This window comes from Colossoma macropomum, unplaced genomic scaffold, assembly GCF_904425465.1.
Source record: "Colossoma macropomum unplaced genomic scaffold, Colossoma_macropomum, whole genome shotgun sequence".
NCBI lineage: Eukaryota > Metazoa > Chordata > Actinopteri > Characiformes > Serrasalmidae > Colossoma > Colossoma macropomum.
This window is the reverse complement of record NW_023494790.1, coordinates 2465472-2490658: the sequence shown is the minus strand read 5'-3', so window position 1 is coordinate 2490658 and position 25187 is coordinate 2465472. Positions and strand designations below refer to the sequence as shown.

The window sequence follows — 25187 nt, the reverse complement described above, 5'->3', positions numbered from 1 at the left end:
TGCACCAAAAAGGGTTCTTCTGTTGTTACAGGCTTGACATTGTAACAACAGCAGAAACCTTTTTGGTGCAATATAGAACCCATTTGTAAAAAGGGTTCTATGTTGCACCAAAAAGGTTTCTGCTCTATTTGTTTTCAGCTCTATTAAACTGCTTCTTTGGGTCGAGGCTCATCAGAGAGGAAGCAGCTCAAGGCATGAGAAGGCGAGTCAGACTCGCTCACTATATTTCATTAATTTATTAATAGTTTTGTTCATCAGGCAGCTCATAACTTCTATGTGTCCCCGGTGTTTTGTGCTTTAATGGCTGGGTAATTAAAATTTTGTCAAAATAATGACAAATATATCATTTTATTACTAATTTTTAATAGTTGCATAAGCTCACCTGATCAGCCAACGAGTCAGCCGATTTACAGAATCCTCAGTTTTCACCAGAATGTCACTGGAGTCACCGTCACTGGTGTTACACCATATTCATACAACACCAGTGACTATAAAATATGTTTGGAATTCAGCTCCTTTCTGCATATATGATAATAGGAGATGTTAATGGACACATTAAGATTATTTAGTTTTGGGATGAAAGAAATTCATGTTTTAAAAATGTATCCACCTGAATTTCCACTCCTGATGGAGAACGACTCAGCTGCATTAGCCTCGTAGCTCCAGTGCTAAAACTTAAGAAGCAGAGTTCAAACACCAGACATGTCTTGTCTGATCAGCTATATTTTGGCAAATGGGATTGTTTAGAGACCCATTCCCGTAGTGGTACGTGCTGCAGTGAGTTATGTCATCTCACTTGTGGTTCTCAGCAGCATCTGCACGAAGTTAAATAAATGAAAGATAAACGACGGAGGACTCTGAAGGAGGCCGAAGGCTGGAAACAGCAGGAGGCACGATGAGAAGATTTCTCTTTCTTCTTTAGTCTCTTCTAAAGAGACTGACTGAGCTGATGGATCCAAAACCATGAAAATGCGTCTGGTTCTTTGTGCCGTAAAGAGCTAATGAAAAACACAATCTCAGCCAAAGCAAGAGGTGGCAAAACTGTTACCTCATGCTCAGTTATGTTTTTTACAGGCTTTATTATAAAGACACTTCATTTATCTTACTTCCACCCAAAACAGCCAAGTCTGAGTTACTCAAAAGCAGAAAACATATTTCAGATCAAATTACCAAGAAGCCTCAGCAGCTAAATCTAATCTCAGCTGTTCAGTGTTCAGTGAGTCACTCTCTCCCTTTATTCCAGCTTCCATTCTGTTCAGGAGACTCACTTTCAGCTCCTCAAAGAATCTGCAGACACACCTCCAAAGTTCAGTCTTAGAAGCTGGTTGATCATTTTCTGAAGTAATCAAACACATTCAGTGGTGTTGAGGTCTGGACTCTGGGGTGGTCAGTCCATCGTTCAGCTTCTTTGTTTGATGTGTCCGTCTCCTTTTCTCAGTGAGGTTCTTCTTGACAGCTACACGTCCTTTCAGACCCACAGCGCTGAGTCGTCTTCTCACAGTGGAAGGATGGACAGAAACACCTGTGGATGTTTTCAGATCTGAAGCAGCTTGATTTTCTCCTCTCTCTCAGAGATGAAAGCTTTAAGTGCTGTTTATCTGATGGGGGCAGTTTTGGGGTCGACCAGGTCTTCCAGGTGGTTGTTAGGAGCCCCATTTTCTCTGTAGCTTTAATTTAGTTTCAGAAACTCCTGTTTTTTACACTTATTGTCCTTTTACGTTCTACCTTTATGCAAGTGGACTATCTTATATCTGATCTCAGAAATCTCTCCTGAAAAATGAGTAACTTGTATTTCATGGCTGTTTTGACCGGAAATTAAATTAATGATGGGCACTCTGACTTTTGCACAGTACTGTAAACTTTAAATATTAGAATCTTATTACTGCCTTATTGTTGAACACTAAGCCCACATTTTTCAGAGTTCAGAATGGGCATCAATTTCTTTTTTATATGTCTGGATTTAGAAGTGAAATATATAATTTTAGGGCTATAACGTGCAACTTATTGCTTTTTATCTATACTTTCAGGAGTCATTATTCTACATTTTCTTTCTCTGAGGTCCACTAATGACATCTGTTTGGTGTTATGTACTAAATACATCCATAATTCATTTTTATATGACCATTTTTTGACCTCTGTTTATCCCTTTTAATTAAACAGGCTGTTTTTGTTACTTTGCTTTCAAGACTGATATATGTAATTGAGCTCTGTTTGATTGGCTGCCCTCATTCAAAAAGCAGTATGGGATGAAACACTCCTTATAACTTCAGTATCAATGGGTGGAGCTTAACTGCCATAGGCTTAGTTGACAAACATGGACTGTATGAACTGGGAAGTGAACAGTATGTTAAGAGAGCAGATTGTTTTCCATGATATGGACCCTTTAATTGGGCATTTATTGGGCTGTCTGAAAAGGACAGTCTTGTAATTGTCTATAATGCTATTAATAAAAAACAAATAATGCAGAAAATCCTCCTTTAATGTATCTGAATAACAGCCTCAGTGTTGATGATGTCCTTTAGTGCAGGCTCAGAGTGCTGCGTACCTGTTTGTGTGGGTAAACGTTGATGTGGCATTTGATGCACTCCTGCCCCATGTTCGCCCACGAGTTTCCGCTCATCCACTTCCTCTTACACTTGGGGCATTTATATTCACCGAAACAGCGCTTCTTCCCCTGATACGGAGTCAGGCCTTCACCTTTCGGACGGGCCTGCAGACACACATACAGCACAGAGCACTGAGAAAACAGGGACCTTACAAATACACTAAATGAGATTGGTGGACGTCCCTTTCCAAAACCGAGGTCATTAATATGGAGTTGGTCTCAATTTGCGGCTATAACGGCTTCCACTCTTCTGGGAAGCTTTCTACAAGATTTTGGAGAGTGAAGCATTCAGGCAAAAGAGCATTTGTGAGGTCAGACACTGATAATTAAGCAGTAGAACCCGAGAGGGAGTGTGTTATCACAAAATAACATCACGGCTGTGATTTGGTCGCCGTAGATCATCACAGCCGTGATGTTATTGGCGATAACACACTCCTCGAGTGTTCTACTGCTTTAATACAACAGTTAAATAAATACAGTAATACATTAATAAACTGGGCCGTGAACGCGGCGTTTAATATGTTTTAATGTTCGCAGTTCCTTCACCAAATTATAGTTCCTTAACAAGCAGCTTGTTGCTACATCAGAGTAACGAGCTCCGCCCACTCACTGCACAGCCGGCAGTTCGTTCTCCAGCTCCTTACACTAAATTCCCAAACTGTCATCACCACTGAGCAGCTTTTCAGTCGGCAGCTGTGACAGAAGAACAGCTAAACAACCTGGAATCAGCCAGAAATGAACCCAACACCATTCGCCAAACGTGTAGTCTGATCTTCAGAGTCTGACCAAATCAGACTGAGCCATAAAACTGCCGCAATATCAAGTTTAGCTCAGTTTTGTCAGTTTTTGCCAGATCAGTATTAATGTTGTTTTGTTCCAGCCAGTCTGTAAAGCATCTTACAGCCCATTTAGTTTGGCGAATGGTGTTGGGTTCATTTCTGGCTGATTCCAGGTTGTTCAGCTGTTCTTCTGTCACAGCTGCCGACTGAAAAGCTGCTCAGTGGTGATGACAGTTTGGGAATTTAGTGTCGTCTCATCTTCAGAGTCTGACCAAATCGGCTGTCGGTCAAATGTGATCTTAAAAGTGTCCGTTTTCTGTTTGTGGCAAAGTAAGAAGTAAAAACGTTTAAATGTCTTGAGCGTCTCCTACAGCTGTCAAAGTCGTTGCTTAGCAACAGCGTCTCAGCGTCTCACGTGATGTTATGGTGAAATAACAGCACAGTTAGAGCGCCTCTCAGCCAATCAGCTTTTGTGGCCGGAACTGATTGTTGTATAATGGATGAGAGGGCCTGACATTACAGTTCATCCCAAAGGTGTTCAGTGGGGTTGAGGTCAAGGCTCTGTGAGGGCCATTGGAGTTCCTCCACACCAAACTGGTCCCTCCATGTCTTTATGGAGCTGCTTTGTGCACAGGGGCTCAGTCATGCTGGAACAGGAAAGGCTCTTCCCCAAACTGCTGACACAAAACTGGAAGCAGATAATTGTCTAACATGTCTTTGTGCTGTAGCATCAACATCACCCTTCACTGGAACTAAAGGGTCCCTGAAAAACAGCCCAGTCCCATCATCCCTCCTCCACCAAACTTTACTGCTGGCACTCTGCATTCCAGTAGGTAACGTTCTCCTGGCATCCACCAAACCCAGATTCAAACATCAGACTGACAGATAGAGAAGTGTAGTGGCATAACTACTGTGGGGCCCATGGTGGAGGGGGGCCTGTGGCGACAGATCCCACCAATTTTTTTCAATTCTCCTTATGCTTGGACTGCATTGGGAGCACCAGAAGATTAGTAATCTGACCGTCAAGGCCAGCAGCGCTAAAGATGAACTAAACTAGAGCACCGCACAGCCACATCTGCTAAGATGTGGCCAAATCACTTCTTGTTGTAAACAAACATAATAATAATAATAATGTAATAATAATAACAATATATGAACTACTGTGTAAGTCTTACATATCTGTGAAAATGAGGTGTAAAGCTGTTCTGTGCGTACTGACAAATAAATAAACATTTAATTTTGTCTTGATGTGTTATCTTAATTAACCATTTCCAGATTTCTCATTGAGGAAGTCCAGTGTTTACAGTCACCATCCAACACCTGGTTTATCTAATCAGTCCTTTGTTAAATTAAAACAGGCGCTGCTGATGGAATTAAACAAACTCTTGTGAAGGCTGGAGTGCAGCGAGAATCCAGGAACCAAACCTGTTTTCTTCTAAGGCCCAGTCCCATTTCTTATTTTTACCCCTACCCCTTGTTTTCGAGTGTCACCCTAACCCCTTTGGAACTGAGTTACAGGGTAGTGGCTAAAATCTTCCCTCTGAAATGGGTCCCTCAAATAAAGAGCATCACTTCATTAACAGCTACCAGCGCTGCTCTGTAGGCGACCCTGCCAGTCTGCAGTGACAGCAGAGGAGGGTAAAGTTCAGCTCCTCACTGCTGGGCTTTAGTTACATTTAGGGCATCATATGATCTTCAAAGAGGGGGGCAATTATTTATTATCACCCACCGCTAATTCTTCAGTGATATGAAGCTGAAGTCAGATATTCACCAGATTCTTGTTCGAATTTTCCCGTTCCACCTTAAATGGTGTAGCAGTTACATTCTGGCGCTTCAGGCATCGGAACTGCTGGACTATTTAAGGTGGAACGGGAAAGTTAGCTAGCTAGATACCGAGACATTAGCATGCTATTAGTGATTTTTATGCTTGTTATGAAGAAAAGGACCATAATACACTGAAACGTCATTAATCTAAGATAATACGATGGTTACTGTAATTTTAACAGAGAAAATTCTCACATTTGAGGGTTTCTTTGTTCTCTTGTTCTCCGTCTCGCCGGTTTTTCTTTTTTCCTCATAACTCTCTCTTTGGAGTCTCTGTAGCCCCAACACTTCGCCCTCCCCCTCTATCTCTACAAGAATCAGGGACACCCGACCCCAAGACATGAACACACAAAACAGAGGGCTAAGGGCTCAGTGGTAGGGGCGAGGGGTGAAATGGGACTGGGCCTAAATGTATTCATGTAATCTACATAATAAATCACTGACAAAAAGCACTTTGTTTTTACTGTGCTTTACTGAATTTATGTTTGCTTGTATTTATTCTAATGTTACAAATCAATCCAATAGGCAGTCTAATAATCATTAACATTAGATGCTAGTGGATGCAAGCAGTGAGAGCATCAACTCATTTGAGACATAAAAATAATGAATAAACGTGCAAATTATTATGTGATTTTTATAAATTGATGTCCCCATAAGATCCTAGTTATGCCACTGGTGAAGCGTGATTTATCACTCCAAAAATAATGTTTCCACAGCTCCAGAGTCCAGTAGCAGCATGATTTACACCCCTCCAGCCAACACTTGGCATTGCACATAGTGATCTTAGGCTTGTGTGTAGCTGCTCGGCCATGAAAACCCATTTCATGAAGCTCCCCCTACACAGTTCTTGTGCTGATGATCATGAACATTTGATTATCATGAAGCTGAGTGTAAAATACAGGGTGATTAAAAAAAGATTCATCCGATTTCAAAATGATTGATTTCACTTGTAAATCATTACAGATCAATGCAGTAAACTGTAAATGGTTTAAATGAGCATAAAGTTTATTATGTAATTGTACAAGGTCTCAGTCTGAACCTCCTCCAGCTGTACAGACATCATCAACGCCATAGTCAGATTCATCCCATACTGGATTGAGCATGTCGGGTGACGCTGCACTCACGGCTCTTTCAGTGCGATTTCGGAGAACATCCAGTGTTGTGGAACCAACGACGAACGCTCTGAGCTGTTGGAGCTTCACTGCCCACGAAAATCACACTGCACAGTTATGACAGATTCACTCTTATTGACGTGGGAGAACGCAGAACGCTTTCTGCTCAGGGGTCTCATCTCCTCTCAGACTGAAGGGAGCCATCTTCCACTGACAGTCAGAAACTCTATGACCCCCTCTTACAATTGGATTGTGATTGGTTCCTCTGCTCCTCACAGTTGTAAAAATATGGAGCTTTGAAATCGGATTAATCTTTTTGAATCACCCTGTATACCAAAAACATTAGCACAGAGCTGCTTAATGATCTCTAAACCTTTGCAGGGACTCATTCTTATATTGAAAAGTAACAGTGAAAGTCAAATAAAGACAGCAAAGTGTCCTCTGACTTCTGACAGGTTAGTGTGGCTTAGTAATGCACTGTGTGTTCAGTTCCATCTCTGCTCGTAATTTCTCAGAATGTCTCACCATCTGGAGCTGTTCAGCTCATTCATCTAATGTACACTGACAGGTCTGTTCCGGATCTAAAGCCCCTCTGCTTTGTTTGGGTAAAGTTAAACGCTGTGTAATCCCACCCGAACACAAATCCTCGTTTTGATGTTTCACTCTGATGTGAAGAATCAGGATCAGGTGTGGGTTTGTGTTCAGGGCAGAACTCCAGCAACAGGCATCCAACAGTAACTCTTTACTGCGCTTATTAGAAACGACTCGATTCAAACGACCTGCCGTCTGATGCGGAGTTTAGCCGTAACCTCTGTTTAAAGGAATAGTTCTGTAAAAAAAACAAACGTACAGTTTGTAGTCGGGTTGGGTGTCTGAGGTTTTCTATCACTGCGCCACCTGCAGGTCTAAATATTCAAACAAATCTCAAATAGACTTGGTTTTTTACACTGTTGTCCGTTTTGACATCAAAACGTTAGACTTGAAGAACCTGTCCATACAGAAAGTAGACAAAATGTAAATGGAACTCATAATGTAATCAATTATGTAATATATATAAATACAAATATGAATATATATGAGAAAAATACTTCAGGCCCTAAAATGGCTTCTACTACACATAAACATAAGTATTTGAGATCACTTAAGCCCTCAGGGAACCTAAATAAGTTTTCTTTCTAAGTGGGTCTTGCGACCCCCCGTTCTCTGTTTTCCTTCTTGTGTTTTCCCATGATGCGCAGTTCTGTGATTGGCCACACAGGGGCGCTCTGACGTATGAGAGATCGCCAAGCCACCATCTTGGGAGACATTCAGGGCTCTCCCCTTTGACATGACCTGGAAGAACACCTGTCCAGACCAGTCCTGCAGGCCTTTACACCACTGTTCACTTCGCTTTGCTTGTAGTTTTTGTGAAAGCTTAGTTATTTTGTCCACAGACACCATAAAACTACAAGAAAATAAAGGACTTAAGTTAAGAGACCCTTAATAGTCCCACAACAGGGAAATTTCACCTCCGCATTTAACCCATCGGTGCAGTGAAACACTACATACACACTAGTGAACACACACAAGCAGGCAGTGAGCACACTTGCCCGGAGCGGTGGGCAGCCCTATCCACAGCGCCCGGAGAGCAGTTGGGGGTTAGGCGCCTTGATCAAGGGCACTTCAGTCACGAACTGTCGGCTCAGGGGATCGAACCAGCGACCTTCTGGTCACAAGGCCGGTCCCTAACCTCCAGCCCACAACTGCCCCGAAAGTTCAAAAGTTAGAAAGTTCAAATGCATTTCTCAGTTCTTTTGAAGTCTCGCAAGCTAGCCGTAGATATACAGGCACCAACACGGTGTAACCCATTTAAACTTTTGGTTACTAGGAAGTTTAAATTCAGTTTATTAATTATATATATAGATGTGTGTGTAAAAAGAAAATGCACTCATCATTGTTCACTATGTTTCATTTAATGCTTACAATAACAGTGCATTTATTTTGTTTCAATAGGACTTTTATTTTTCAATGTGCTGTTGTTCCACTCAGTATCCTGTAGAGGGCGCGCTCTGCGTTTTTGCCCAGTTTTCCAGCACTGAGACGAGCTAAATACATTGCGAGAGAATCCGGAAAAAATAGAAAATAATTCACTGCAAAACAAAGAAATATTGTTCGGTATCTTTAAATACAGCTTTATTAAGCTGCCTTCTATTGTCTTTGATGGTCCAGAAGAGTGGATGGTTATTATTTTGTGAAGTTTTCTCCAAGAACTCCGGTGAGTGTAAAACAGCGTGGTTTCCCTGATAGCAAGAGGATAGTGGGCCACTGTCGGCCCACTGACGGCAAAGCTGGTGGTCCACTGGCGTTTTGGTCAGCGTTTTCTGGGTGGTCCACCAGCGTTTAAGCAGAGTTTTAGACAAAATTCCACTAATCATCGCATATTTTCCACTCACAGTCCAATTTACTGATTTTTCCTTCCTTCCTTTCTTTAGTTCTACTTTGTAGATTAGTTTAGTAAATAATTTTAACCTAGGACAGAGTCAGCAACAACATTTTCTATAAAATCATCTTCAAGTTCATTTTCTAAAATAAAAGTCTCTGTGCATTTAAAATCTGTTTGAGGAGATTAAAAACTAGTTAGAGCTTATATACAGGACAGTAATCTGGGTGGTCCAAGGGTGGACGAGCAGTGGCAAACAGTCAGTGGGGTGATGACCTTTTCAAGCCAGTGGACCAATACATGCTGCTATCTGGGTTTCAGTATAGCGAATTGCGTTTACTTCTAAGTTAGTAATGTTTGAGTGAAAATACAGGATGTCCCAAAAAAACTGACATCATTTGAGATGTGAGTATCTGAGTAACTGAAAACACGAAATTAAACAGGCTTCATGTTGAACAATACAAGATTTATTTATCAAAATTCGAAGAAATTCAGAGAGACGTAGATTTTATAACCGATTTCACAGTTTCACAGATGTTCAATATGCACATCTGTCTTTAAGTCTTGAACGAGCTGCAGCTTATAGGGTGTCAATCGCAAGCGTTTCCTTACGACACGCCAAAGTGTCGTACGAGGAATCCGGGTTTCCAGAGATGCTCTTCTTACAGACTTTCTGGGGCTTCGCACAAACGTTTCTCGAACCTGATTGACGATATCTTCCGATGCTGGTGGTCGTCCAGACCCCTTTGTCCTGCACAGACAGCCTTCCTCTTTGAATTTTTTGTGCCGTGTCCAAATCTGCTTTCCAATTGGTGCATTTTTATAGATTTTTCTGGAAATTGCACGCTGCACACTCTTGTTTGACTGTGTTCGAGCGTATTCTAACACACAAAATGCCTTTTCATTTCTAGTGAACGCCATTCTTCAACCTGAAAAAAACATTAAAAATTAAACTTGGTTAGTTTTTACACATTTTGTTCAAATTTGAGATCATTGGAGGGAGAATTGGCTGTTATTAGACTACGAAATGATGTCAATTATTTTGGGACACCCTGTATGTTGTTTTCTGAGAAAACCAATAGGAGTAACTGTTAAAATGTTGGGAAACACATGGTTTATGGTTCATATACCAGATTTTGTGTGCAAGTTACCAAGAAGCTAGACTCCGCGAAATTAGTTTGTAGACTGTATGTGAATCTGTACCTAGTTATCTGTACATATAAGGTTATTTGTGGGAAAAGCTATTTTAGATAATGGAATAGCAAAACTCACGCACTGCACTACTGTTGTATGTACTGCAGATTGGTTTCTCTGTACGGTTCAGCTTTGATGGCGAGTCAGTCCCACTGGATCCTGGAACACTTCTAGAGCTGACCAGCAAGACCTTTGGAACTTTTGACCGTGAACTGCTCATCCTAACCAGATACAGATAAGCACAAACATACATTCACTACCCGGAAAGCTGTGGGCCCATTTTTGTTTTCAGAACTGATTTTATTGAAGAGCTCTCATTATTATTTTATTTTATTTATTTTGAATGGCTGTTTTCTTTGAACAAACTAAAGCCACATGTGCACTCTGTAATAAATCCAGTTCAATTTCATTATAAGCATATTGCCTACTCTGCTTACTGTCCCATCCCTTCCGAACCTAGACAGTGCTAGTGTGTTGCTTAACTGTAGTAATTCTGACTTAACTCACTACATTAGCATAACAGAACTGTGAGGGAAATTAAATAATATTACAGAAACATGTCGCATTGTCCATGTGAAGACCAGTGGTGGACAGTAACGAAGTAAATGTAATTCGTTGCTGTACTTAAGTAGTTTTTTCATGTATCTGTACTGAATTATTTCCATTTTGGGCGACTTTTTACTTTCACTCCACCACATTTCAAAGTCAGATATCTCACTTTTTACTCCATATTATGAGAAATCTGTCGTTCCTTTTGGTTTATGTGTGTATAAAAACATAACAGGTCAAAACAAAAGAAGCGCGAAGTAAGAACACCAATCAGGGCACAGCGGTCACTTTGTTTTGAGCCTGTTTTGACCTGTTGGTCATACCGACCCAGTGCAGCACACGGTTCAACATCAGTGCAGCAGCGTAAAATTTTGGGAGAGTCTATTCAACATAAATGATGAACTAACCTAACTTTGTGTAAACAGACCACAATATAGAAATATGTACTCATATGCAGTTGTGACTGACGTGTCTTTTTTCTGAATTTATACAAACACATTTCATTTTATAGTAAATTAGTTTTGGCTAGTTTATGTTTATGAACAGAGACCTACAGATGCAGTTTAGTAAAGGAAACTCATTTGTGAATCTGAGTTTAAAGTTTTTATTAAACTTAAACTTGCAAATAAATCCTAAACTGAAACTTTGCTTGTTTGTATAAAGTGATTTCAGAGCCACTCAGTTCTACCTGATGGAAACTGTTTGCCTTCAGTGTTTTGTGTTTATGATAATTTTAATAGACACCAGCGTCACTAATTAATGACTCTATTAAAAGACTGGTTTACCAAGAGAGACACTGGAGTATTTTCACCTAAAATGAGTTAATGAAGCGAGTCTTGTTATGAAAATGATAACAGGACATCAGAGCCATAATCAATCTTTTAGTCCTTTTACTTTCAATACTTAAGTACATTTGAAGGCAAATACTTTAGTACTTTTACTCAAGTGGAGGTCTAAAGGGAGGAACTTCTACTTTTACTGCAGTAATATTTTACCTTGGGTGTCTCTACTTTAACTCAAGTACGTGGTTTGTGTACTTCGTCCACCACTGGTGACGATACATCAACAATATTTTACACAATATGAACAAATAAAGGATTACTGTGCGCACCTTTAGGACCACATGTACAATAAGGCTATTTTGGGGTCGTAAGTTGTTGTCAGCCAGTGCAGGTTCTGACCCACAATGCCACGGTCGTAGCCTTATCTGAACTCTGACTGCTAAATTTTTAACCAAACATTATTTTAACTAGAGACCGCAATTTGCGGGACAAAACGGTGGGTCACTTCTAGCTTTCATAACTTCAGAACAGTTTAAGATACAAACATCATCCACATATCAGGACATTCAGCAGACCCGCCCCTAACTAGCCAGCATGACGTCAGCATCAGTGAGTAATTCAGCTCTGAAAATCACCTAAAATCCTAATATTATTGTTCTGCTGTTTGGCCTTCATGTTCCAACAAAAGGTTAAAACAGCGACACGATTCACACATCAGATCATCATCAGACTCGGCCTCACCATCCAGAGTGATTTCATCCACCTGTGACCATCAATCAGCCAGAGTTCAGCTCCAAAATCACCCACAACCCACTCAGTACTGTTATACTACATCTCTGCTTTTAGCCTTCATATTATGAACAAAGGGCTTTCAGTTTACATTGATTTTGAGTATTAAAAACATCTGATATTAAATATGCAACTCAATGTGTACTTAAAAATAAAGCCTGTCTTGCTGTGTGTCAGAGTTTTAGGACTCAGCCTGAATCCAAGAGGACAGAAAATCAATAAAACACAAGTCTACCTTATGCTAATTGATTATGTTTACTCATAATAACCAATAGAATGAATCACAATCAAAATTATTGCACTTTCAGCTCACAGACACTCCAGACTAACAATTTCTGAAAAGGGATCTGAGGTGCAACTTCTTTTCAGGATCTCTATAATTAAAAAATACAAAATTTCAGCTTTTCAGCCAACATACAAAACTAAAGAGTGCTTTGCTTTGCTTTCTTGTGTCCCTATTGGACTCCTCTTCTCTCTGGGCTTCCAACTGAGAAAAGAGATGGCTGGCAGAAACGAGGCACAAGTGAATCTTATGAGCTACTCAGCCCGCTGGTTTGGCATGACTCAGTGTGTCCCAATTCAGGGGCTGCGGAGGCTGCATTTAAGGGCCGACTGCATCACAGCGGTGCGACTAGACTGTCCCGTTTCTCCCTCATATCAAGCCGAGAAATGCGTCCTGCTTTTCCACGGCAACGAAGGATCCAACGGGTGGATCCTTCACCAGCCAACATATCCCGAGATTCATTGCGTGCTGGCGAGGATTCGAGAACATGGCGGCATCAGCAGAGGAGCGAACATGGCTGTCCATATGCGAGGTGGACGTCGTGGAGGTGGCACAGAGATTTCAGCCCTCATTAGGTGGCCACTGTTCGTCCTGCCCGGAGTCTCTGAGCTGCAAACAATCATGAAAAGACGGCAAATGTACGGTGTACATTTTAAGACAGCCTCAGACCTCAGTGTCAGTATTCAGGCATCAGACAGAACGGCATCGTTCCTCGGACTAAATGACTTTGAGTTTAGGGAAAAACCCTCGTCATGTCTCAGATCTGGTGCAACTGAACATCTGACCGAACAGCCTCAAACAAAAAGGTATCAGACCAAATGACCTCAGACAAAAAGTTATCAGACCAAACGGCCTCAGACAAAAACGTATCAGACCAAACAGCCTCAGACAAAAAGGTATCAGACCAAACAGCCTCAGACAAAAAGGTATCAGACCAAACAGCCTCAGACAAAAAGGTATCAGACCAAACAGCCTCAGACAAAAAGGTATCAGACCAAACAGCCTCAGACAAAAAGTTTTCAGACCAAACAGCCTCAGATAAAAACGTTTCAGACCAAACGGCCTCAGACAAAAAGGTATCAGACCAAACAGCCTCAGACAAAAAGGTATCAGACCAAACAGCCTCAGATAAAAACGTTTCAGACCAAACAGCCTCAGACAAAAAGGTATCAGACCAAACGGCCTCAGACAAAAAGGTATCAGACCAAACAGCCTCAGACAAAAAGTTTTCAGACCAAACTGCCTCAGACAAAAAGGTATCAGACCAAACGGCCTCAGATAAAAGGCATCACACCAAACAGCCTCAGACAAAAAGTTTCAGACCAAATGGCCTCAGACAAAAAGTTTTCAGACCAAACGGCCTCAGACAAAAAGGTATCAGACCAAACGGCCTCAGACAAAAAGTTTCAGACCAAACGGCCTCAGACAAAAAGGTATCAGACCAAACAGCCTCAGATAAAAAGGTTCAGACCAAACGGCCTCAGACAAAAAGTTATCAGACCAAACGGCCTCATACAAAAAGGTATCAGACCAAACAGCCTCAGACAAAAAGTTATCAGACCAAACTGCCTCAGACAAAAAGGTATCAGACCAAACGGCCTCAGATAAAAAGGCATCACACCAAACAGCCTCAGACAAAAAGTTTTCAGACCAAATGGCCTCAGACAAAAGTTTTCAGACCAAACGGCCTCAGACAAAAAGGTATCAGACCAAACGGCCTCAGACAAAAAGTTTTCAGACCAAACGGCCTCAGACAAAAAGGTATCAGACCAAACAGCCTCAGATAAAAAGGTTTCAGACCAAACGGCCTCAGACAAAAAGTTATCAGACCAAACGGCCTCATACAAAAAGGTATCAGACCAAACAGCCTCAGACAAAAAGTTATCAGACCAAACGGCCTCAGACAGAAAGGTTTCAGACCAAACGACCTCAGACTAAAAGTTTTCAGACCAAACAGCCTCAGACAAAAAGTTATCAGACCAAATGGCCTCAGACAAAAAGTTATCAGACCAAATGGCCTCAGACAAAAAGGTATCAGACCAAACGGCCTCAGATAAAAAACGTTTCAGACCAAACAGCCTCAGACAAAAAGTTATCAGACCAAACGGCCTCAGATAAAAAGTTATCAGACCAAACGGCCTCAGATAAAAAAACGTTTCAGACCAAACAGCCTCAGACAAAAAGTTATCAGACCAAACGGCCTCAGACAAAAGTTTTCAGACCAAACAGCCTCAGAAAAAAGTTATCAGACCAAACAGCCTCAGACAAAAAGTTATCAGACCAAACAGCCTCAGACAAAAAGTTATCAGACCAAACGACCTCAGACAAAAAGTTTTCAGACCAAACAGCCTCAGACAAAAAGTTTTCAGACCAAACAGCCTCAGACAAAAAGTTTTCAGACCAAACAGCCTCAGACAAAAAGATATCAGACCAAACAGCCTCAGACAAAAAGTTATCAGACCAAACAGCCTCAGACAAAAAGTTTTCAGACCAAACAGCCTCAGACAAAAAGGTATCAGACCAAACAGCCTCAGACAAAAAGGTATCAGACCAAACGGCCTCAGATAAAAAGCTATCAGACCAAACGACCTCAGACAAAAAGGTATCAGACCAAACGGCCTCAGACAAAAAGTTTTCAGACCAAACTGCCTCAGACAAAAAGGTATCAGACCAAACGGCCTCAGATAAAAAGGCATCACACCAAACAGCCTCAGACAAAAAGTTTTCAGACCAAATGGCCTCAGACAAAAAGTTTTCAGACCAAACGGCCTCAGACAAAAAGGTATCAGACCAAACGGCCTCAGACAAAAAGTTTTCAGACCAAACGGCCTCAGACAAAAAGGTATCAGACCAAACGGCCTCAGACAAAAAGTTTTCAGACCAAACGGCCTCAGACAAAAAGGTATCAGACCAAACAGCCTCAGATAAAAAGGTTTCAGACCAAACGGCCTCAGACAAAAAGTTATCAGACCAAACGGCCTCATACAAAAAGGTATCAGACCAAACAGCCTCAGACAAAAAGGTATCAGACCAAACAGCCTCAGACAAAAAGTTATCAGACCAAACGGCCTCAGATAAAAAGCTATCAGACCAAACGACCTCAGACAAAAAGGTATCAGACCAAACGGCCTCAGACAAAAAGTTTTCAGACCAAACCGCCTCAGACAAAAAGGTATCAGACCAAACGGCCTCAGATAAAAAGGCATCAGACCAAACAGCCTCAGACAAAAAGTTTTCAGACCAAACGGCCTCAGACAAAAAGTTTTCAGACCAAACGGCCTCAGACAAAAAGGTATCAGACCAAACGGCCTCAGACAAAAAGTTTTCAGACCAAACGGCCTCATACAAAAAGGTATCAGACCAAACAGCCTCAGACAAAAAGGTATCAGACCAAACAGCCTCAGACAAAAAGGTATCAGACCAAACGGCCTCATACAAAAAGGTATCAGACCAAACAGCCTCAGACAAAAAGGTATCAGACCAAACAGCCTCAGACAAAAAGGTATCAGACCAAACGGCCTCAGACAAAAAGCTATCAGACCAAACGACCTCAGACAAAAAGGTATCAGACCAAACGGCCTCAGACAAAAAGTTTTCAGACCAAACTGCCTCAGACAAAAAGGTATCAGACCAAACGGCCTCAGATAAAAAGGCATCACACCAAACAGCCTCAGACAAAAAGTTTTCAGACCAAACGGCCTCAGACAAAAAGTTTTCAGACCAAACGGCCTCAGACAAAAAGGTATCAGACCAAACGGCCTCAGACAAAAAGTTTTCAGACCAAACGGCCTCAGACAAAAAGGTATCAGACCAAACAGCCTCAGATAAAAAGGTTTCAGACCAAACGGCCTCAGACAAAAAGTTATCAGACCAACGGCCTCATACAAAAAGGTATCAGACCAAACAGCCTCAGACAAAAAGTTATCAGACCAAACGGCCTCAGACAGAAAGGTTTCAGACCAAACGACCTCAGACTAAAAGTTTTCAGACCAAACAGCCTCAGACAAAAAGTTATCAGACCAAATGGCCTCAGACAAAAAGTTATCAGACCAAATGGCCTCAGACAAAAAGGTATCAGACCAAACGGCCTCAGATAAAAAACGTTTCAGACCAAACAGCCTCAGACAAAAAGTTATCAGACCAAACGGCCTCAGATAAAAAGTTATCAGACCAAACGGCCTCAGATAAAAAAACGTTTCAGACCAAACAGCCTCAGACAAAAAGTTATCAGACCAAACGGCCTCAGACAAAAAGTTTTCAGACCAAACAGCCTCAGAAAAAAGTTATCAGACCAAACAGCCTCAGACAAAAAGTTATCAGACCAAACAGCCTCAGACAAAAAGTTATCAGACCAAACGACCTCAGACAAAAAAGTTTTCAGACCAAACAGCCTCAGACAAAAAGTTTTCAGACCAAACAGCCTCAGACAAAAAGTTTTCAGACCAAACAGCCTCAGACAAAAAGATATCAGACCAAACAGCCTCAGACAAAAAGTTATCAGACCAAACAGCCTCAGACAAAAAGTTTTCAGACCAAACAGCCTCAGACAAAAAGGTATCAGACCAAACAGCCTCAGACAAAAAGGTATCAGACCAAACGGCCTCAGATAAAAAGCTATCAGACCAAACGACCTCAGACAAAAAGGTATCAGACCAAACGGCCTCAGACAAAAAGTTTTCAGACCAAACTGCCTCAGACAAAAAGGTATCAGACCAAACGGCCTCAGATAAAAAGGCATCACACCAAACGGCCTCAGACAAAAAGTTTTCAGACCAAATGGCCTCAGACAAAAAGTTTTCAGACCAAACGGCCTCAGACAAAAAGGTATCAGACCAAACGGCCTCAGACAAAAAGTTTTCAGACCAAACTGCCTCAGACAAAAAGGTATCAGACCAAACGGCCTCAGATAAAAAGGCATCACACCAAACAGCCTCAGACAAAAAGTTTTCAGACCAAATGGCCTCAGACAAAAAGTTTTCAGACCAAACGGCCTCAGACAAAAAGGTATCAGACCAAACGGCCTCAGACAAAAAGTTTTCAGACCAAACGGCCTCAGACAAAAAGGTATCAGACCAAACAGCCTCAGATAAAAAGGTTTCAGACCAAACGGCCTCAGACAAAAAGTTATCAGACCAAACGGCCTCATACAAAAAGGTATCAGACCAAACAGCCTCAGACAAAAAGTTATCAGACCAAACGGCCTCAGACAGAAAGGTTTCAGACCAAACGACCTCAGACTAAAAGTTTTCAGACCAAACAGCCTCAGACAAAAAGTTATCAGACCAAACGGCCTCAGACAGAAAGGTTTCAGACCAAACGACCTCAGACTAAAAGTTTTCAGACCAAACAGCCTCAGACAAAAAGTTATCAGACCAAATGGCCTCAGACAAAAGGTTATCAGACCAAATGGCCTCAGACAAAAAGGTATCAGACCAAACGGCCTCAGATAAAAAACGTTTCAGACCAAACAGCCTCAGACAAAAAGTTATCAGACCAAACGGCCTCAGATAAAAAGTTATCAGACCAAACGGCCTCAGATAAAAAAACGTTTCAGACCAAACAGCCTCAGACAAAAAGTTATCAGACCAAACGGCCTCAGACAAAAAGTTTTCAGACCAAACAGCCTCAGAAAAAAGTTATCAGACCAAACAGCCTCAGACAAAAAGTTATCAGACCAAAACAGCCTCAGACAAAAAGTTATCAGACCAAACGACCTCAGACAAAAAGTTTTCAGACCAAACAGCCTCAGACAAAAAGTTTTCAGACCAAACAGCCTCAGACAAAAAGTTTTCAGACCAAACAGCCTCAGACAAAAGATATCAGACCAAACAGCCTCAGACAAAAAGTTATCAGACCAAACAGCCTCAGACAAAAAGTTTTCAGACCAAACAGCCTCAGACAAAAAGGTATCAGACCAAACAGCCTCAGACAAAAAGGTATCAGACCAAACGGCCTCAGATAAAAAGCTATCAGACCAAACGACCTCAGACAAAAAGGTATCAGACCAAACGGCCTCAGACAAAAAGGTATCATGGTATCCTATGTCATCTGAAGTTTCTTCGTAGAACTGTGTTGGATGGAAACACGACTTCATCTGCATTTTTTTCTGCTGAAATTTCGTAAATACACACAACATTTGCGTAACCTTTGAATGGAAACCCGGCCATTGTTGTGTCCCTTTTTTGTGGCTTCTATTGTCCAAATCCAGGACCAGAGAGAGCTGCATGTGGTATGTGTAATTCAACCCATCTGCTCTCCTCTGCCACTCTGCCAACCTCTATGCGACGATCCATGCATGCCAGCCTCCGTCAGTCCAGCTCCTAATGAGAGCCAGATCCATTTGTTTCTCCTCTGGGCTTCACCGCTTCGAAGAGTCGCCAGATCATTTAAAGAAAACTGCACCACTGTATCCAGCAAATAACAGGGCAGAGCCAGATCATTTGGACAGTACAGTCTCATAATATTCAACAGAGCAGAATTGGATCAGTGCGGCACTGAGGAGCTCTGATCTAACAGCCAGAAGGTGAAACCAGAGTGGACGGCCAGTGAAAACAAAAGTTGGCCTGTTTCTTACTGTAGTAAATGGCTTCAGATCCAAGCAAGAATATGAGCAGAAGAGCAATTACTAGTCAATAAAGTCACTGTTAGAATAGTGGCCACTGAGTGGAAGCACAGGGTAGGTGTTTCTAATAAAGTGGCCAGTGAGAGGAAATACAAAGGAGGTGTTTCCAATAAAGTAGCCAGTTAGTGGAAGTAAAAGGTGGGGGTTTCCAATAAAGTGGCCACTGAGTGGAAGCACAATTTGGGTGTTTCCAATAAAGTGGCCAGTGAGTGGAAGCACAAGGTAGGTGTTTCTAATAAAGTGGCCAGTTAGTGTAAGCGCAAGGTAGCTGTTTCTAATAAAGTGGTCAGTGAGTGGAAGTACAAGGTGGGTGTTTCTAATAAAGTGGCCAGATAGTGGAAGCACAAGGTGGGTGTTTCTAATAAACTGGCCAGTTAGTGAAAGCACAAGGTGGGTGTTTCTAATAAAGTGGCCAGTGAGTGGAAGTACAAGGTAGGTGTTTCTAATAAAGTGGCCAGTTAGTGGAAGCACAAGGTAGGTGTTTCCAATAAAGTGGCCAGTTAGTGGAAGCACAAGGTGGGTGTTTCTAATAAAGTGGCCAGTTAGTGGAAGCACAAGGTGGGTGTTTCTAATAAAGTGGCCAGTGAGTGGAAGCACAAGGTGGGAGTTTCTAATAAAGTGGCCAGTGAGTGGAAGCACAAGGTGGGTGTTTCTAATAAAGTGGCCAGTTAGTGGAAGTACAACGTGGGTGTTTCTAATAAAGTGACCAGTTAATGGAAGCACAAAGTGGGTGTTTCTAATAAAGTGGCCAGTTAGTGGAAGTACAAGGTGGGTGTTTCTAATAAAGTGGCCAGTTAGTGAAAGCACAAGGTGGGTGTTTCTAATAAAGTGGCCAGTGAGTGGAAGTACAAGGTAGGTGTTTCTAATAAAGTGGCCAGTTAGTGGAAGCACAAGGTAGGTGTTTCTAATAAAGTGGTCAGTGAGTGGAAGTACAAGGTGGGTGTTTCTAATAAAGTGGCCAGATAGTGGAAGCACAAGGTGGGTGTTTCTAATAAACTGGCCAGTTAGTGAAAGCACAAGGTGGGTGTTTCTAATAAAGTGGCCAGTGAGTGGAAGTACAAGGTAGGTGTTTCTAATAAAGTGGCCAGTTAGTGGAAGCACAAGGTAGGTGTTTCCAATAAAGTGGCCAGTTAGTGGAAGCACAAGGTGGGTGTTTCTAATAAAGTGGCCAGTTAGTGGAAGCACAAGGTGGGTGTTTCTAATAAAGTGGCCAGTGAGTGGAAGCACAAGGTAGGAGTTTCTAATAAAGTGGCCAGTGAGTGGAAGCACAAGGTGGGTGTTTCTAATAAAGTGGCCAGTTAGTGGAAGTACAACGTGGGTGTTTCTAATAAAGTGACCAGTTAATGGAAGCACAAAGTGGGTGTTTCTAATAAAGTGGCCAGTTAGTGGAAGTACAAGGTGGGTGTTTCTAATAAAGTGGCCAGTTAGTGAAAGCACAAGGTGGGTGTTTCTAATAAAGTGGCCAGTGAGAGGAAGGACAAGGTAGGTGTTTCTAATAAAGTGGCCAGTTAGTGGAAGCGCAAGGTAGGTGTTTCTAATAAAGTGGCCAGTGAGTGGAAGCACAAGGTGGGTATTTCCAATAAAGTGGCCAGTGAGAGGAAATACAAAGGAGGTGTTTCCAATAAAGTGGCCAGTTAGCAGAAGTACAAGGTAGGTGTTTCTAATAAAGTGCTCAGTGAGTGGAAGCACAAGGTGGGTGTTTCTAATAAAGTGGCCAGTTAGTGGAAGCACAAGGTAGGTGTTTCCAATAAAGTGGCCAGTTAGTGGAAGTACAAGGTGGGTGTTTCTAATAAAGTGGCCAGTGAGTGGAAGCACAAGGTAGGCGTTTCTAATAAAGTGGCCAGTTAGTGGAAGCACAAGGTGGGTGTTTCTAATAAAGTGGCCAGTTAGTGGAAGCACAAGGTGGGTGTTTCTAATAAAGTGACCAGTTAGTGGAAGCACAAGGTAGGCGTTTCTAATAAAGTGGCCAGTTAGTGGAAGCACAAGGTGGGTGTTTCTAATAAAGTGGCCAGTGAGTGGAAGCACAAGGTAGGCGTTTCTAATAAAGTGGCCAGTTAGTGGAAGCACAAGGTGGGTGTTTCTAATAAAGTGGCCAGTTAGTGGAAGCACAAGGTGGGTGTTTCTAATAAAGTGGCCAGTTAGTGGAAGTACAAGGTGGGTGTTTCTAGTGAACGAGCCATTTAGTTGTTTTGGAGCCCAGCTATGCTTCTTGTGAATTATGATGGAACTTATTTGGAAATTATAATGAAGGAGGTGGTCAAGTATTTACCCAGCAATCTCATGGAATGTGTGTTTTCAGTTCTCCTCCCCCCCCCTCCCATCCCCTCGTTTTGAAATCCATGGTTTGAAGCAAACGTGTGATGATTTGGGGATGTAGTTTGCTCCACGCTCATTGGTGGGGTGTAAACTGCTGTTACTTGTTTGCTACATCAGCCTCATAGCTGACTGACTGTGTTTGGGGTTATTGTGCAAATTTCTTGTGAAGACTTTTTGTGAAACTATAACTTAAATGACTCTGAGGAGGAGATCGTGAGCAGAGGGTCCTCCCTTCAGCTCCCTCACAGGACCTGAGTGAGGCCCACGGTTCCCTCCATCACACACACACAGCTGGAGCTGTTTGGCTGCCGGTCTCAGAGCCGCCCTGAACAGCTGGAAATGAGGACCAGATGAAGTCCAATGCAAATTGTAACACGCATGGAACACTATGACCAATGTTTTTTCTCCAAACCCAAAGACCAGACAGACGAGCGGCTCCTGCTGCAGTGTAGATGAAGTGAGCTCAGGTCTGAGCGAGTCCATATGCAGCTACACCTCATCTCTCCTCTTCAGCTCTGACTGATCTGAGGTACACATTATATACAGTGTGAGTGTAGTTGTAGCCATTAGCCAGCAGGGTGTGCTGTGCTGTGGGGAAATCTGCAGACAGGCCTCATGACCACCGAGCTTGGTCTGACACTAAATAAATGAATGAATCTATAAATTACTTCATAACTTGCATTTTAAAGTAGCCTATCTAGAAAGTTAGAAACAGAACCAAAATGTAGGGTCCGTATACAAATATACTCACAGCTGTGGCCGGAACAAAACCTCAAATCTCTAATTTCTTTTGTTGTTGTTTTCAGTTTTTGACCATTTTAAAAGTGCCTGTTGCTCTTTACACTGTATGTAAATTTCATAATGAATGAACCAAAAAGAAATAACCCCAAATTATTTGGGAAAAAGTAAAGTAGGTTCAAGATTTTATCCTGACAGTAGTGATTTTGTTGCTGTCCAACGAAAAACATGCTTCTCCAAAACAGTAACTTTACAGGAGAGGGCAAACATGTTCTCAAAGTTCTCAACTTTGAATGTAAGTTAATGTAAAAGGGTTTTATTCCAGCGAATCCAGAGCATTTCTACTGGTTCATTTATTATGAAATTTTCACACAATGTAAACAAGAATTGATGTGTTCAAATTGTGGAGAAAGGTGGAGTGGAGAAGCTGCTTTTCCTCCAGGGTCACTTGGAAGTGGATATATATCTTCGCTGTTGTTGGTGCAAAACCTCCAAAATGATAACTTTACAGGAGAAGGAAAAACCTACTTCACTTTTAATGTAAGTCAATGGAACCAGACTTTTTTCCAAGTAATTTTAGGTCGTTTCTTTTGGTCCATTCATCATGAAATTCACACACAATGTAAAGAGCAACAGGCATTTTTAAATTATGTTAAAAACTGAAAAACATCAAAAATGGAGATACAAGGTTTTCTTTGGACAACAACTATATATATATATATATTTTTTTGAAGAATGGACCAACAGAAATGGTTCAAAATTGCTTAAATCTCTTACGCTCATATGTATGTTTCGGTTTTTCCATCTGAATTTACATGCCCAAACCATAAAGCAAATTATTCAGTAACTGCATGAAATACATGTAAATTTTTGGGGGGTTTTTTTTGGTAAAAGCTCCCCTCAAATTAACAGATGTGTTTTATGATCTACACATATCGCTATATGCTTACAATTTACTGCTGAAAGCCAAAAATCTTAGACGCTCCTTGTATTTTTTTATAAAAGTAGTTTTTACAGAGCAGATCACTGAAGAGACGCCGTCTGAGATCCAGTATGAAGCTCAGATTTGTGGAAAAATGGGTCGACTTTCAGTTGAAAAAAAAGTTGTGAGTTCAGCTTCTTTTATTATAAGGGTTTAAAATGACATCACCCATCTATTTGACTGGGAAGAAGACAGTTACAGCTCTCATACGACCCCCAGCTTTGGAATGTAGCTTATGAAGTTATGAAGTAAAGAATATGACGAAGTGCGTTTTGGAACCACCAGTAGTTCCAAGGAGGAACTACAAAGAGAATAAAATAAAACCTTGTTATATTCACTTGCATTTAAAATGAAAACTCTTTCTCCTGTAAAGTTACCTTTTTTAGAGATTTGAGGTTTTGATCTGACAACAATTAATATATATATTGTAAATGTATAATATATTTAGCACATTCCATATAAAATGTCTTCATTCAGCGCTCCATGGGTGCTTGTCAGTGATAACACACTGTAACTACATTTCTTGTGAAGATTCTTTCTGAGTGGAAGCATAAGGTAGGTGTTTCTAATAAAGTGGCCAGTGAGAGGAAATACAAAGGAGGTGTTTCCCATAAAGTAGCCAGTTAGTGGAAGTAAAAGGTGGGGATTTCTAATAAAGTGGCCACTGAGTGGAAGCACAATTTGGGTGTTTCCAATAAAGTGGCCAGTTAGCAGAAGCACAAGGTAGGTGTTTCTAATAAAGTGGCCAGTTAGTGTAAGCGCAAGGTAGCTGTTTCTAATAAAGTGGTCAGTGAGTGGAAGCACAAGGTGGGTGTTTCTAATAAAATGGCCAGATAGTGGAAGCACAAGGTGGGTGTTTCTAATAAACTGGCCAGTTAGTGAAAGCACAAGGTGGGTGTTTCTAATAAAGTGGCCAGTTGGTGAAAGCACAAGGTGGGTGTTTCTAATAAAGTGGCCAGTTAGTGAAAGCACAAGGTGGGTGTTTCTAATAAAGTGGCCAGTTAGTGGAAGCACAAGGTGGGTGTTTCTAATAAAGTGGCCACTGAGTGGAAGCACATTTCTTGGTGGAAGATTCTTTCTTGCAATCATCATTAATGATAACTTCTCTTTGTAAAAGCATTGAGCCGCTCGAGTCTGTGAGTCTGTGTGTTACCATGATTATATCACTAGTACAGGGGAGGGGTATACATTACATGTGACACTGTTTTTCTCTAAACAAGCCTGATTAGACTTCAGTATGGTCAGTTATTGCAAACAGAGCAATAAAAATATGATCGTTTGTACGAAAAGCATTACAAAAAACCTGCTCTCAGCTTCACTTCAGCAGGATGGAGCTGAAGCCACTGAGCAGCTTCAGCACTCGCTGGGCGATGATTGGTTGCTTCCCTCATCTGGAACTTATAGAAATAAACAATGGAGTTCTCCAAGCTGGAACCCCCACCACACGCACACAGATAGCCTTGCCCTGTGGGTCTGGGGGGCCGGAGAGAGAGAGAGAGAGAGAGAGAGAGAGAGATGGAGAGAGAGAGAGAGATAGAGAGAGAGAGAGAGATAGAGAGAGAGAATGCGCTCAGTTCCTCAATGCGCCAGATCACTTTCCCCTGTTCCCCTGCTGTGTTTGATTTGGCTCAGTTACAGCAGAGCAGCTGCTCCTCAGAGAAACTCCACACAAACTCAGATATACTGATAAACACGCAAACACACAGACACACTGCGCTGTGAAAAAGTATTTGCCCCCCACCTGATTTCTGATCTGGGTTCAGATAATCCAGCTAATATTAATATGAGATAAAGACAACACGAGCAAACATGAATAAATGATCATTCCATTTACTGAAGATAAAGATTCATTCAAAACCTACATCACCCATGTGAAAAAGTAACTGCTCCCCTAAACCTAATATCTGGTTGTGCCGCCCCCAGCAGTAACAACTGCAATCACATGCAATCATCACTGTGGAGGAATTCTGGCCCACTCTTCTCTTCAGAATTGTTTTAATTCGGCTACATTGGAGGGTTTTCGGGCATGAACCGCCCGTTTAAGGTCTTGCCACAGCATCTCAATGGGATTCAGGTCCAGACTTTGCCACTTAAAACCTTAATTTTGTTTCCTTTGTGCTATTGAGATGTGGACTTGTTTGTGTGCGTCAGATCATCGTCCTGCTGCACAACCCAACTGAGTTTGAGCTTTAG

General features: G+C 41.6%; 1 protein-coding gene across 1 annotated transcript in view; it reads right to left on the bottom strand.

The window, feature by feature from the left end:
- The window catches only part of LOC118809006 (zinc finger CCHC domain-containing protein 24-like), a 52061-nt gene that overhangs the window by 2747 nt on the left and 24127 nt on the right, over window positions 1–25187 (bottom strand). The window contains exon 3 of the mRNA XM_036571918.1: window positions 2546–2710. Within this exon, the coding sequence (XP_036427811.1) occupies window positions 2546–2710 (165 nt within the window). The remainder of the gene's footprint in view (window positions 1–2545; window positions 2711–25187) is intronic.